The 14,220-nt window shown below is 41.0% G+C and overlaps 1 protein-coding gene across 4 annotated transcripts in view; it reads left to right on the top strand.

Annotated features, from left to right (window-relative positions):
* LOC110977971 (uncharacterized) overlaps window positions 1–13,412 on the top strand; it is a 40,280-nt gene extending 26,868 nt beyond the window's left edge. The window contains exons 2-5 of one of the 4 annotated variants that reach the window (XM_087130220.1): window positions 1,988–2,399; window positions 3,280–3,364; window positions 9,365–10,335; window positions 10,926–11,058. In XM_087130220.1, the coding sequence (XP_086986346.1) occupies window positions 3,340–3,364; window positions 9,365–10,335; window positions 10,926–10,928 (999 nt within the window). In that variant the 5' untranslated portion in view covers window positions 1,988–2,399; window positions 3,280–3,339 and the 3' untranslated portion in view covers window positions 10,929–11,058. The other 3 variants (XM_087130215.1, XM_087130218.1, XM_087130216.1) reach the window with 3 other exon arrangements.
* The last annotated feature ends 808 nt before the right edge of the window (window positions 13,413–14,220 follow it).

Below are 14,220 nucleotides of genomic sequence, written 5' to 3'. Positions count from 1 at the left end.
TAAGTAAGAAAAGAAATTTCTTAGCTCATAATGACTACATTTACTAATGATTGATAACTCGTTCGCGACACATTTGCGAAGAAGTAATCGCCGATAGTTTGTTTTCAGAGCTGTTAAACATTAGAATGCAATTGTAACTGCACGGGCCACAACTACATGTATATATTTATAGTTATGTTTGATTGTCATTCTTTGATTTTTGGCATTTCTTGTTTGTTACTTCTGTTATCAGAAAAGCACATTGAACGATTAGCCGAAATGCATTTTTAAATATATTTTCCAGCTTTTTTGCTACGTGAAAATCAAATTTCATTTTTTTTCTGACAGACTGATTGTTCAGAAATGGACATTATGCTTTGTACTTTTTGTCAGCAACTAAGCTGATTGACATCTTCGGCAAAAACGTTGTTCTAACTCAGCAGCCAAGCAGGTTACATTGATGGTTTGTCAGATACATAGTTAGAATATGCCCACTGGCGCAACGGGATGAACAAACGACAGAAGCACCCGATGGAAAAAAATATACCGGCAACACTGCGCGCGAAGGCAATTTGAAAACTTCTCACAGTGCTGCTCCTTTGTGCCTGTCTGTCAATGGCGTAAAATTGTATCGGAAATTGGTGTGATGGGGGTGGGAAAAGGTAGGGGGATGGCTTGCCCGGCCATAAAAATTTGAAAAGTGGGGGGGGGGATATGACTCTATAATAGCGGTCGGTGTCCGTGATAATTCATGGATGTACATCTGTAATGTGTATTCATAATGGCATAAGAATGACTTTAAAAGTTGCTTTCCATTTTTGAAGTGATACTGAATACCTTTTAGTCATTCAACATCGCAGAAATTCACAAAAAAGTGGGGAGGAGTTGAGATGATTCACTAGCCCGTGGGGGTGGGGTCGAGGAATGCATGTATATCCCCACTGCCAAGGTTTTACGCCCGTACTGTGTGTCGTCGACTGAAGTATGGCGTTGGCGGAGCACGGTCCATAATTTTATGGGTAATGGAATGGAGGTAACGGATAGCAGGAAGGCAGATGGCCACTTTGACATCACGGTGATAACATGTTCAATCCAATCTCTCGGAGAGTAGAGAAGTGGAAAAACACTTTTGTAGAAAAGTGTTCAATCAGCTTTTCTGGTCGTAAAAAAGCATGCTGTCTTTTTTGAACCGTCATTTAAGGGTAAAAAATTAATCTGACTTCTGTGCTGCAGAAATATATTAGCATAATTTTTTTAAAATGAGATTTCAATAATGTTTAAACTGTTTTGTGACAGTAGACAGGCAGACGTTCACTTTTGGACCTCCATATTGCCGTCACAAAGCGTAGACCGTATGTAAATTGTTAGCGTGCTTTCATTGTTCGTAGCAATTATTCGAATTAGATGGCATTGGTAATCATCAGTTTGGATATAAACGACAGTAGTGAGAGTATAGTTATGTTTCGTTATTACGCACACCCGATGCATCATTTGTGTTTCGATATTAAGAAGCAAAAATTGATACTGTTTGGTTAGATTGCGACACGTGACCTTTCAAAAAACAAACCTCATGGACACTGTATTTGAATTCGCATTTTGAGAAAGAAGTGTTAAGTTGCCGTGGTGGCACGTCGAGAGATTTTCTGTATTGTGGCTAGGTACAAAGCAGTAGGAGAACTCGGTGTGGAGAGAAATCACTGAAGACATATTGTTCCATCAAATTTGTTCTGATCCAAAAACTCCAAACTATTTATGAATATTAATTGTTCCAACGCTTTAAGTTTCTCTGATGCAACAAAGAAGTCAAACGAGATACATTGTAACACTGATATAAGGAACAACTAACAAGAATGATTTCATGCGAATGTTGCACTAAGAAAATAGTAAGGAAATGTTGATTGGAAAAAGTTGACAATGATAAGTAATATCTTACATAAACAAGGTGTTCTTACAGGCGAGAACTTCGCAAGGCACCCTAGTGAATTTTGAAGAACGCTTGTCTCCACAGATGGCGAAAAACAGTTCAGTCCATGACGGTGCAAAATTGAGCCGCAATGGGGACGAAGACCGCGTCCAAAAAGAGTGACCTTCCTCGAGACGAAACGGAGAGGGCGTGATGACCGTCGCAAATACGGGACTTGTGCTCCCACAAAGTGGAACTGAATTCAGTTCCCAAACTGTGTTTCCAGGATTAAAATTCTGCTCGACATTTCACTTGGTCTGGACGAACTTACAAGTGCCGCTCCAAAGACGACTCGCCACCACATGTTAAAATGGTGCAGAAGTTAACAAGTCGAAGACTTCTCACAGCCCGCCTACGGTAGAGTTGCCTTCCAAAATCTCTCTTGCAGGGTGTGTCTCTCTCTCTGTCTCCCCCGTTTTTATAGTCTACAGTTCTCCTAGAAACTTCTTCTCATGACGTAAGTTCCTTAAAATAAACTTTTTAGCATTGCTTAATCTTACGAGAAACCTCCGAAAAATACACTACATACCTAGAAATATTGTCAGCCTACAATACATGAAATTTTCTGGACGTACCATGAAAATATTCATGACTACTCATTCACCGTGGCTGGCCTGGGGTCAAATGTGGGTCTCACACACGATCGTGGGCGGTACCATTACGTTAATCTGCCACACGTGCAGGCGTGGCATACATAGTGTGGACCTCTGCATAAAAGAAGTCCACATAAGGTAGGGTGCGATGGCGTAGTGTGGACTCGCACACGTCCACACAATGTTTCCCCCTCTCTGAAAAACAGTTTCAGAGGCATTTTGGGGTCGAGGTTATCTGTGGCAAAATGAAGAGGAACAGTCCAGGGAATCATCATTATCCTGGTTGGAGAAAAAGGAGCATTGTTCTCAAGTTTCCTTAACCACAGGAGAACAAAGGAAAGTCCACACTCTGTATGTAAAATAGGTATACATGTGTGTGCAAACAAATTCGAATTTTTGAAAGTGTGGTGTTGAGGCAATGAACTCACATTTTAACTATTTGTCCGTTCTAATTATCTCTTTGAAATGTCTGACAAATGGGGAAGAATACTTTTCACATATAAATGTGTTTACTGTAAGTAAACAATTGATTATTTGAGAATGTGACTTTATTGTTCTATTTTTATCAACGACGAAACGTGTGATCTGCCAGCACAAAAAGGCGCTGTCTGAAGCATTTCATCATTGAGCATGCGCAGAACTGAATTTCCGTTTGGACAGCGTGATTACCACCTTTGCACTGGGATGTTCGGTGAGAATGCACGCCTAACATATAAATCACAGAAATTGCATTTCTATATATAGGTTTGTGGGAAACGGGACCTAGGCCAAACAGACAGCCTATCTCAACTTATTTGAATATTAATGAGAGGACATCTCTACTGCAGACGTGAGTATGTCGAAAGTTTGCAGTAAGTTGCTTCCATCGATTTTGTGTTGCGTTGTGTTGTATTTGCTGCTGGTTGTAGACTTTCATGACGTCTGACACATTCATGACATTGTCCATTTGGATAAAAACGTAATTTTCCCAGTTGAGCAGTGTTAGCCAATAAATAAACACCTACCCATACCGTAACTGTGGCAACTACGACTAAACCCAAATGGCTGTATTGCATTATGATAAGATACATGCAGGGTACCGTATCCACATTTGCACGTACCCTCATATTTGTGTTTTTATGTGGCATTTCCGGTCCTTTGTTCTTTTCTTAAAATTATTCACTGAGTTTCAAAATCACTCCCATTTGAACCAGGCTATCTTTCCTGGGTTCACTTGTGTTTCCTATCTTCTCGACTAATATGCAAAATACAGTTTCCAATAGGTAAAATTTATACCTTGGAAATTCCTCATTCTTGGGTAAATTCCAGAAATCTATTTCGTTAAATTCTTGTGGGGTACCCAACAAGGAGCCCGCAAGGACAGCGCATGATCATTGACGGATATATTACTTCCGATTGGTCTTTTACAGTTGTGTTTTGCTTCTAATTAACAATTTTTACCATGCGCGTTGGTTAATTGACCGGACCTTCGTGAACCAAACGGAATACAAGCGCTTCCCAAACTTTGTCCTCCAAGAGTTTTTAACGCGTTGGCCAATCGCGGTAATTGGTAATGCTACATGATTGTGAAATTTAGCCTCAAAGTGGTTTGTATAAGGTAGTGGAATATTTTCAGTTTCGGCTGACATTTTGTTTTACTTTTTTTCAATTTTAGAGTTTTTCCGAAGAAGTGAGATCTTGCCTACGACAAACCAGACTGAAAACTACAGAATCCGGTCAATTTCATCTAGCTAGATTTTTTTTTTGGGGGGGGGAAGGGGTCGACATTCATGAGTCTAGATACCATCTGCGGAGCGCAATTGTTGTATTATACTTGCACCAAATCGATCCAGCCATGAACGTTGCACTACGACCAACGGCTTGTTGTATAATGGATGAATGTACTGACGTCCATTAGGCGTGGTGGTGTGCATAAAGTTCACTTGTATAGTACATGTACCGGCACTGGGGATATGTACCGTCTCCAAATGGCAGTGTCAGAATTAAGAAGGAAAATCACTATTACAAGGTCTTTTTACAGAGCACTATTCCTGCTTTGATGGGAAAGTAATAGCAACAACAATGAAATGGGATTTTCTGAAGAAAAAAAACAGAGCCAGAAAACCTAAGAAAAAATTATCGTCAAAATTGCGCCTTTATACCTTGTTGATGGGCCCTCACACTTCTATCCACCAAGACCATTTCTATACATGCGTGCATAATTGTGAATTCATTGTGGAAAGGTCTATCAGACCCGATTAAACTGTCTCGTATCCATGTGCCAGCGCGTGGTTTACGCAGCGACCATAGACTTCTTCACTAATTCATAATGTAACCCGTATACAAACCCACAAAAAGAACGGGAACTGCTTCACTGTTAAGGGCACAAAAGTGAGCTTGAAATAACTCTTTTATTTAGGAAGAACTCCTCAATCTAGGAAACTCTAGTTCGAACAAATAATGAATAAATGAGCGATTTATTCGTTATTCGGATTTTAGGCCGACTTCAGCCCCTTCTTACAGCCAGAGTCAGAAGTTTCTCAAAAGGATAAACAGTTCCGCTTCCTCCAATTTCAGTTCAGTAGTCAGGATTCAGCTGAAACTGTGTCTGGGATCTGCGACCAGTCTATGTGACGGCTTGAGTCCGTTCACCACCAGTCCTCAGGTTTAGAATCTGCCAAATATCTTGTTACTGCGAGTGAACCACTGAACTATCCACTATCAATGTAAATTCACTGATTTAGGAAACTGACATATTCAAAAGATATGCCTTGACATAAAACGATGTGTGAATAAACCCCATAGACTTTAGCAATGTATGTGTGGGACCCTATACAAAGATAACCCCCCCCCCTTTGCATTATACAAAGTTACATACATGTATTATCCAGCACTGCACATGACCATGCGCAAGAATTGACTGTACATACACTGAAAGCTCTTACAAAAAACCTCCTTTGTCTTGGGTACCTTATTTCAAATCATGCAAATATATGTATTAGGGCCTAAATGTATCGTTTTATCCTTACTGCCACTCAAAACAAATTATTAACCCTAACACTCCTCAATCCTTCACCTGTTGGAGGATTGAGGCGTGTTAGGGTTAATCATACACACACTTGGGTATGGCGATAGCGAAGCACGCAGAGACGTTAGAACACTAACAAAGCAAGAGCTCGCTTAAAGTTTAAAACATATAAATTTAGAACAAATTGTAAATACAAGCTAACCTAACCTACAAGCACAACGTTTGTGTGATTTCTAATCCCTTTACAGATGAATCTTGAAAGCCACCTTAAATTCAAAGTTAGAACATTATCAGCAAAATAGGGCAAATTGTATACAGAACTTAATTTAACCTATAAGTCCAACTTCGGCGTGATTTCCAGCCTCTTCTCTAATGAAACTTCGATATACCCGTCCGTACTCTCTTCTCTTTTCCACCTTCAGTGCCTCTTCAGACATCGGTCTGCCACCTGACTTTTGGCTGCAGCGGTTGCACCGCCCCTCCTTAGTGAATGCAAGCCCAAGTTAAGCGAAGGTGCCTCTGTATGCAATAATTTCAAAATGCATTCTCGGGCTCGCGTGTAGCTTAATTTCTTATCCTTATAGATTAATCTACAAACTATATTAGACCTAAACACGGGCCGGAATAGAAAAACGTATGTTTCAGTAGTCATACCCACTACGGATATATATTTAACCAACATAGTGTAGGGACAAGCCGATGTCGTGCCCTTAGAAATTATCACCTCCTGACCCGACTTATATTGATCTACTTTGCTCCTTTGTAGTACAATTTAAAAATAATGATCTGAAAACGATAAATCACGACATCTTATGGCGCTGAGCTCATCGAAACGCAAAAACCCAACAAAAGCAGTTGTTATGATCATACATACATCTCTTAATACCAACAAATCCTGATTGTCAGCGATTTGTCGCAGAGCTGGATGATTAAATCTGGGGTAATCGCGTCTTTCTTCACCGCCTTTCTACCCGTCGCACGTTTAGCTGCTTCGTGAAGGTTTCTAACGAATGAGTTATCAGTGCAAGAGTTCGTCTAGCCCATTCATTTGGTGTGCCCACCTGATGGCGTATATAGCCGACGATATAACATGATGTGAACTACCTGTGTCCAGAAGCTGAGTTGCGTAGATTGAATAGGCTCGGCTGGTATAGCAGAATAGCCGCACTTGACGCAAAAGCTCTACCATCTTTTGAAGCTCCCGAAGTACTGCTTGACCGTATTATCACACTTGGATGAACACATGTGTGCACACATCCTTACTGCCAAATCCGTATCATGCACTCTTGTGCGGTGTAGTGCATCCTGGACGCTGAACGTTCCCTTTCAGACCGATCCCTGTCATAAAAATAAAAACCTAGTTAAGTCAAACAATCCGACTCAACCATGAACAAGTTTGCAAAACAGATTCAAAAATCGATGTTCAACGCAATCATTTGAAATTTTAGTTCACCCTGGACGAAAATACCCTTATTACCATTATTAGCATTATTAGTCTCTTATGTAAGCGGGATTTTAGTACTCTGTAAAACAACTTAGCATTCATACATTCTCATGTGCGCACGAGAAAAATCCCGCTTCGATTAGAAACTGCAAGCAAAAATGATTTAATGGGGTTTTCTGGAGGAAAGAAAAACTGAACAAAGCTTCAAACCTGAGAGAAAAAGATCGAAATCGCAACCCCGTACATTTCCAATGGCCCTTGCCGCCAAGGCTATTGGTGCACACGCATGCATAATTGTGAATTTATTAGTGAAGAGGTCTATTGTCTCAACGGGCATTATCGAAATATTAATACACGGTCACGTGACGTGTTTCGACCAATAGGAATAGAAAAACTGCCCCAGGTACATGTATGTATGAATGGCAAGTGGACCTCGGTTTCATTGAATTAATGAACTTAACACGTAAAGTTAATGTACAGCACCTTTGTGTTAGTCTTTCATTCCCCAAACACTGGATTTATTGCGCTCGCAACGACGTACGATTAATGCGGGAATGAAGGTAATCGTTGCTGAGCTGGATCGATGTGCAAACGCTTCCATCCACTCGGGACCAAAAACCTTCACACTTTTCTCCACTATAGCCCGCGCTTAAAATTTCAGAAAAACTTCTAATTCTGTGGTTCACACCTGTAAATACTGTAGTGAAACAAACAAGTTTTACGCTAAAATCACCAGTTTTGACCATTCTGGTTCTAATTCCAATTTAGTTTCACAAAATACGTTAGAAAAAAGGCCTAATCAAACCATGCATGGGTGGAAATCCGGGGGGACATGTCTCCCATGAATTTGGTACGGGAGGACACAATATCGAATCCCCCCCCTATGTTTTAAGCAAAACAAAATACTAAAGGAATTGATGGATCGATGGATGAATTTCCCTTTTGAGTTTTTTTTTATGGAATAAGATAATAATAACATAAAACTATTAGTTTTTGTTTTACATGTATACCTATTCAAAGAAAAACCTCGTACAGAAGTCATACGTAGACAGTTGTTTCCGTAGGTGGTATGCACATAAATAAACAGGTTTAGATATTCGAGTTATTCCCTCAAAGTCTAAACCTTCGAGTCTTTCACTGAAATCTGAATTTAGAGCAATTTACTCCAAGTAGGAAGTTTCAGTTTAATCTGGAAGTCTGCAGTTTCCAGTTATTCACTCGAAGTCTAAATTTCATACCGAGAGTCGAATTCCCAGTGACGAATTTTGAATGAATACCTCTAAATTGAATTCAGACTTCGAATGAATGCGTCAAAAATTACTCTGTCGAGTGAATGACTCTGGAATTCAGACCAGACAATTATGGCTGTCTTACACGATTGGACTATTCATGTAATTACTGCAGAACAATCCTTTATGCTTCTGCATGATCATGGAGCTATGGGTGGACTTTCTTCATGCTCCAATTCAATCATCTGCATCCGGGATGGCAATTTAAGTGTGTACATCTAGAACACATGATCGAATTTTGGAACAGTTGAAGGCCTGATGCACAATGCCCTCCTTACACTGCACCGAAAAACAGCAATGAAGTAGCAATGCTTGTTTCACCACAAGAAAATTGTGCTCTTGGCTTAATTGGCAGTCGGTCAGCCAACTCTCTGGCCTGATGTGAGCACCCCTGATAAATTGACATGTTTCAAACATCTTTTTTTTTTAAATCAAGCGACACTTGATTCGCTGGGTGGCGGTATTTAAACTTAATAGTCGAAAAAAGCGTCTTTTAAACGTAGTAAAAGTTTTTAAAAATCCCATTACGCCAAGAAGTCTCCGCTTTCTGGTCAGGGCTCCAAACGTGTTGCAGTGACATTTTTTTACCTCACTTTTTTCCCTAGAAAATAGGTGTACAGGCGTGGCATACATAGTGTGGACCTCTGCACAAAAGAAGTCCACATAATGCAGGGTACGATGGCGTTGTGTGGACTTGCACATGTCCACACAAGGTTTCCCCCTCTTTGGAAAAGAAGTTTAGAGGCATTTGGGGGAAGGGGTTATCTGTGGTAAAAGGAAGAGGAATAGTCAAGGAAACCTTGTACAAAAAACTAGCCAAAAATCTTGTTCCTGGTTGAAGAAAAATGAGTATTTTCACTGAGTTTTCTTAACTGCACGAAAACAAAGGAATGTCCACAGTATGTGTGTAACGTAAACATGGGTGCACACACGTGTTTTAGAACACATGGCCTTGCTACTGTGAGAAGTGTCAATAAACGACTTTATCTTAATAACTGAAGTTAAAGATGGTACAGCTTGTCAATACAGATCTTTAAAGTCCGAATGTACATTGTTCTCTGACTTTTCTTTTCTGTTTTCCAAACACAGCTCCTGTAGTGATGGAGTCTTCGTCATTATCTGGCAATTTAGTGGCATTGCCAACAGAACTGCATCATGTCATACTCCAGTATCTCTCAGCCCGAGATCTGTGCCATATGGCGCTTTGTAATCGATCCTGGAGAGATGTGGCCAATCAGGATGCTCTCTGGCGCCCTCTTTGCCGGCGTAGGAGATGGGAGCGCTTTGGTACCACAGAAGATCTTTGCAAGGAGGTGTCGACTGCTTTGCCTGCGGGCAACACTAGCGTTGCCTTCCCGATAGAAATGGTCGTAACTGATTCTGATTCATCTACATTGATCCAGACTTGCAAATGGAAGGAAGTGTACATGAGAGCGCAGCATCTCGAGGCCAACTGGATCAACAACTGTTGCCACACTGTCTCCTTTGAGTTCGGAGCAGCTGGCTGTCACGAATATTGGGAGAATCCTGCTGAGTCTGAGTTGCTGGATCCAAACAAAACCGAGGGATTAGTAGTGGCCGCTTTGGACGCTGAAGGAGCCTGTCTGGCTGGGAGTCTCTCAAATAACACCCTGAAAATCTGGGACATGTCAACGGGGGATTGTCAGCACACCATCACACTAGATGGTTTCTCTAGTGGGAGCCCGAATTCCTTGATGGTTAAGAGTGGCATTGTAGCAGTTGGATGCTGGGATGGCCGGGTCCGAACCTTCTCTGCCCAGACCGGAGAGAAGCTGCGAGTGTTGGGAAATTTTTACCGGGAAGTAACCCATGTCCTCTTTGACGGGGAAATAATTGTCAGCACGGCCCATCCCGAAAACGATCGTTATACATATGATGATAGCGGTGATGAAGAGGAAAGTAAGGGTGAAGATGGTGATGACGATGATGGTGGTGATGAGGAAGGAGGTGACAGTGGAGCCGGTGGCAGTGTTGGAGGTGACATACGAGCCTATCTTACTCGTTGGGGGGAGCCACGGACCTCTGATATGATAGAAAAGGTAGGAAATGAAATTAAGGTCTTTGGGTCTGAAGATACCTCCAATTTTCGTCTTCGTTATGGCTCGGGACGGTCCCCCCTTATTCATGTTGACTATCGTGACAAGATAGTAGCTGCTGCGTACGAAGCCAAAATAATTTGCTTGTGGGATGCCCAAAGTGGCTCGCGCCAGCATACAATCAACACAGGGTTGAACTGTTTGGTGTCGTGCCATCTTGGTGACGGAATTGTCATCGGTACCAACAAAACAAATGAACCTGTCATGAAAATGTGGAAATTGTCATCAGGGCAGCTCACAGAGGCTTTTGACTGTCCCAGTGTCCGCTTTTTCGATAAAGCAAACGAAATAAGCAAAGTCTGCGGGCGGATGTTGTATCACTTTGATCCGAGTAACGCATTTATTGTTGGTCGATCAAAATATGGAATGCTGGGCATGTTTGGCTTAGACGGGAGCTACTATGGTGATACAAAAAGCTTCAAAGTGGCTGATGACTTTGAAGACCACTTGAGGTTGATTGTACCCTGCCTCCACGGCAACAAAATCATCGGAGGTGAGTGTTGTGATGGAAGAATGTTCTTGTTCATACTCAGTAGTGCAGGCGGCTTCAAGCTGGTCAGAGAGGTGAGACCCATGATGCAAGAACTTTTTGCTGGGCTTGACAATGTCAATCCTCTGCATGCTTGGATGAGTACCACCAAACTGGTATTTGTCTCTTACTTCCGGTATGAGGAGAAGGAGGAAATCCAAGTGCCCAAGATCGTCATTCACCATTACTGGTGAAGAGTACTCACTGACTCTCTCTCTTGCCATCTGTGACTTGGGTTCAAATCCCACCCTGGCTCTTTGCCCAAGACTGGTTCAGCTGTATGTTTTATGTTTTTTCCAGGATTCCTCCTAACTTCAAAACTGATCATTTCCTCGTTATCGTCAAAGGTTTCACTTTTATTTAAGACTTTAAGAGCTTTTCTGTGTCGTTTTTGAGACATTTGTTTGAAATTTTCTTGGAATGAAAGTACATGTCTTCACGGGTTTATGTTTTCAATAAGTTCACTGACTTTGACATGATTCAGCTGTTCAGGGCTCTGGCTGTTGAAATAGTATACTGTCAATTCCGTGGGGGTGTATTTGGTACGCGTACGTGATGAAGCTCAAATCGGACAAGTGACACTTCACTTTTCAAGTTACGTCACATAATCAAAATATTAAAAAGGATGTAACCAAAAGTATATACTCGTATGATATAAAAAAAACGGAATGACTGAAGTGTGATAAGTGAAGTGTGCAGACTGCACTATCTATCGCTTCAGGGCTTAGCATGATAAACCAATTGAGTTGCATGTGCGAGTAGCTCCTGAAAGTCAAGCATTTTAGTTTATCCTTACTTTGCGACATAAATATTTACTTACGTGAAAGAATGAGTAACAGGCAGATTACTGTAGTAATGATGCATCATACTTGTGAGAATAGCTAGGCTCCTCAGCGTGAGCATAACGTAACCTTTAAAATGGCATATACACTGAGATCTATAATGGAGTGGCTTCCACGCGTACACAAATTTCAACTGCATTCAAATTTCAAAATGTATTCATTTGTAGTTGCTAAATCAGTCCATCAACCAAACGCCACTTTCTTCTTGAAACGTTTTTTGGAGGGTATATAATATGTTTGACAGATTTCTATGCTATAGATCATAGACAATCAGATTCTACATGATGATCTTTAATAACGTTTGGGCATTTAGAGATAGAAGTGACAATTTTCTTCATTTTGATCATACTTCAAAGAGATTTTGCGTTTTTTGAAACATTTATATTGTAAAGTTGAAATTTTATTGCAGATTCTTATATGAAACCATTGGATACACACATAACATTTAAAAACGCAATAATTTTATATTGTTATTGTTTTTTAATCAAAAAATTAAACAAAATTGTTTATCACGTGAAATAAGCATACTTTTGAAAGATTGACCAATTTGATCGGTCTGGTGCGGTCCAGACAGGATGTGCTAGGACTTTGAAATAGGTTTGGGTGCACAGACTTGTAAAAAATGTTTACTGGACTGGTCCCAGTCCCTATAGCGACCGGTAGCTAGCTGCAGTTTAATGGGGTAGAGTAGCCCTGTCACTTTGGATGCTGAATGTTTTGTCAGGCCGATGGCAAAGCCTGAACACAAAATACGTATCAACGGGGAGGCAAATCAAACACAAGTACCTTTCCTTGTCAAGCCTCTATTGGTCACATTGTACTCATTTATTTTCATAGATAAATCATTTACAACAATTTATTTCAAACCAGTAGTCACTGTGTCACTGTGTTTAACTTTAGACCAATGAACAACTTATGGTGAAGTTTGGAAACGAAGAAGAAAGAACAGAATATGTTATGATTTGTGCATGGAGCGTGCATCGTTTCCTCAATTTACATTCACCCGACAAGATATGGGATGCATTATACTTGGTACCAGTCCCTGCGTCCGGAGAAAGTCTGCAAGATGCCTGGAGAATAAGTATAGGACGGGGAACAAGTCTTATTGTTCATGCGCATGCTGCAAATTATGACTTTGCTGGTACCTTTAGTGGGAATTTCGTTGAAGTTTTAACCGTAAATTTGCAACCGAAATGTGACAAAACTGATTTGGTAAGCAGCACATTATCACTAACATGTGTAATTGTACATTGAGATGTCGTATTTTGTACGCAAAGTTCAATTGATACCAGTTTTATCAGGCTTCTTGCGTTTGAATTATCCGGTAATAAGTTTAAACGTTACAGCTTACACTGAGTAACGTTATAATGCTAGTGTTGTGACGGTTGAGGCAGTCCGCTGGCCTTATAAGGAAAAGCCAGTTTTAAATTTGCCCAGCCCAACCGTCAAATCAGAATGAATCAAACACGCTCACCCATGTTGTTTTAATATTCAAACAATTAGTTAGCATCCGAATAAGACACGGAAACTTTTATGATTGTGGAAAAACTGAATTCATGTCCATTACATGTATGTATAAAAATGCAATGAGATCTAGTAATCATGCAGTAATCATGCATGTCCAATAAACCACATCAGCTTCAATCCAACCTTTGCCCAAAATGTCGTCTTGTGTCGAACCATAACCTGTCGTGTGTATAGAAGAAATAGGCCGACATTGGGATGGTTTCCGTGAGAAGTTAATAGGTTGCAGGAACAGGATAAAATTCCATGGCATAAAATACTACAATTACCTTCTGCGCAGCCCTGGAATTGTAATGGCGAGAAAAGGATCAGAGTTCACTACGCAAGTTTCAAATTGCTGCATCGGACTCATTTTGATGGCTGATATATTTCCAAGGATATGCGGGTCAAACACGAGCACGTCGAACTGCCAGCCAGACAGCCAGAGTGCAAATATGCCTCATAATCAACGGCGGTACTGAACTGACGGTGATGAAAAGAGGCAGCCTGGCAACTTGTCTTGACCACGACAAATGCTGCCTTTAGAAACTTGCCTGACAACTGGCTGGGGAGTGTGCCTGGCGAACCAGAACTTCTCCCAACATCATCACCATTTTGACAGATGATGACTTAGCAACGGCACACTACTCTATGTCTTTACGGTATCCTGGACTTCATGTCTGGAAAATCTATCAAAGCAAGATCTCCTGAAGCAACCGTGAATTGGCTTCTGATTCTAAAATTTATAGACAATTGGCAAAGAGTCGCTCTGTCATTGATACAGAACAATGATGAAGTTCCCTGTACCAATGCAGACACGTTCTTTGCCTCCGTGCATAATCCCTTTCCATAGATTTTAAGACGAAAAGGGACCGCCCAATCCATCTGCAGGTTAGCGTCGATTCACTGGGAACTGTGTACCGTGACAGCGCGATGATGGCTGAAACCGCTCAG

This window comes from Acanthaster planci, linkage group LG20 (genome assembly GCF_054643075.1).
Source record: "Acanthaster planci isolate LZ-2023a linkage group LG20, COTS_SCS, whole genome shotgun sequence".
Lineage (NCBI taxonomy): Eukaryota > Metazoa > Echinodermata > Asteroidea > Valvatida > Acanthasteridae > Acanthaster > Acanthaster planci.
This window is presented reverse-complemented; position numbering and strand designations above follow the sequence as displayed.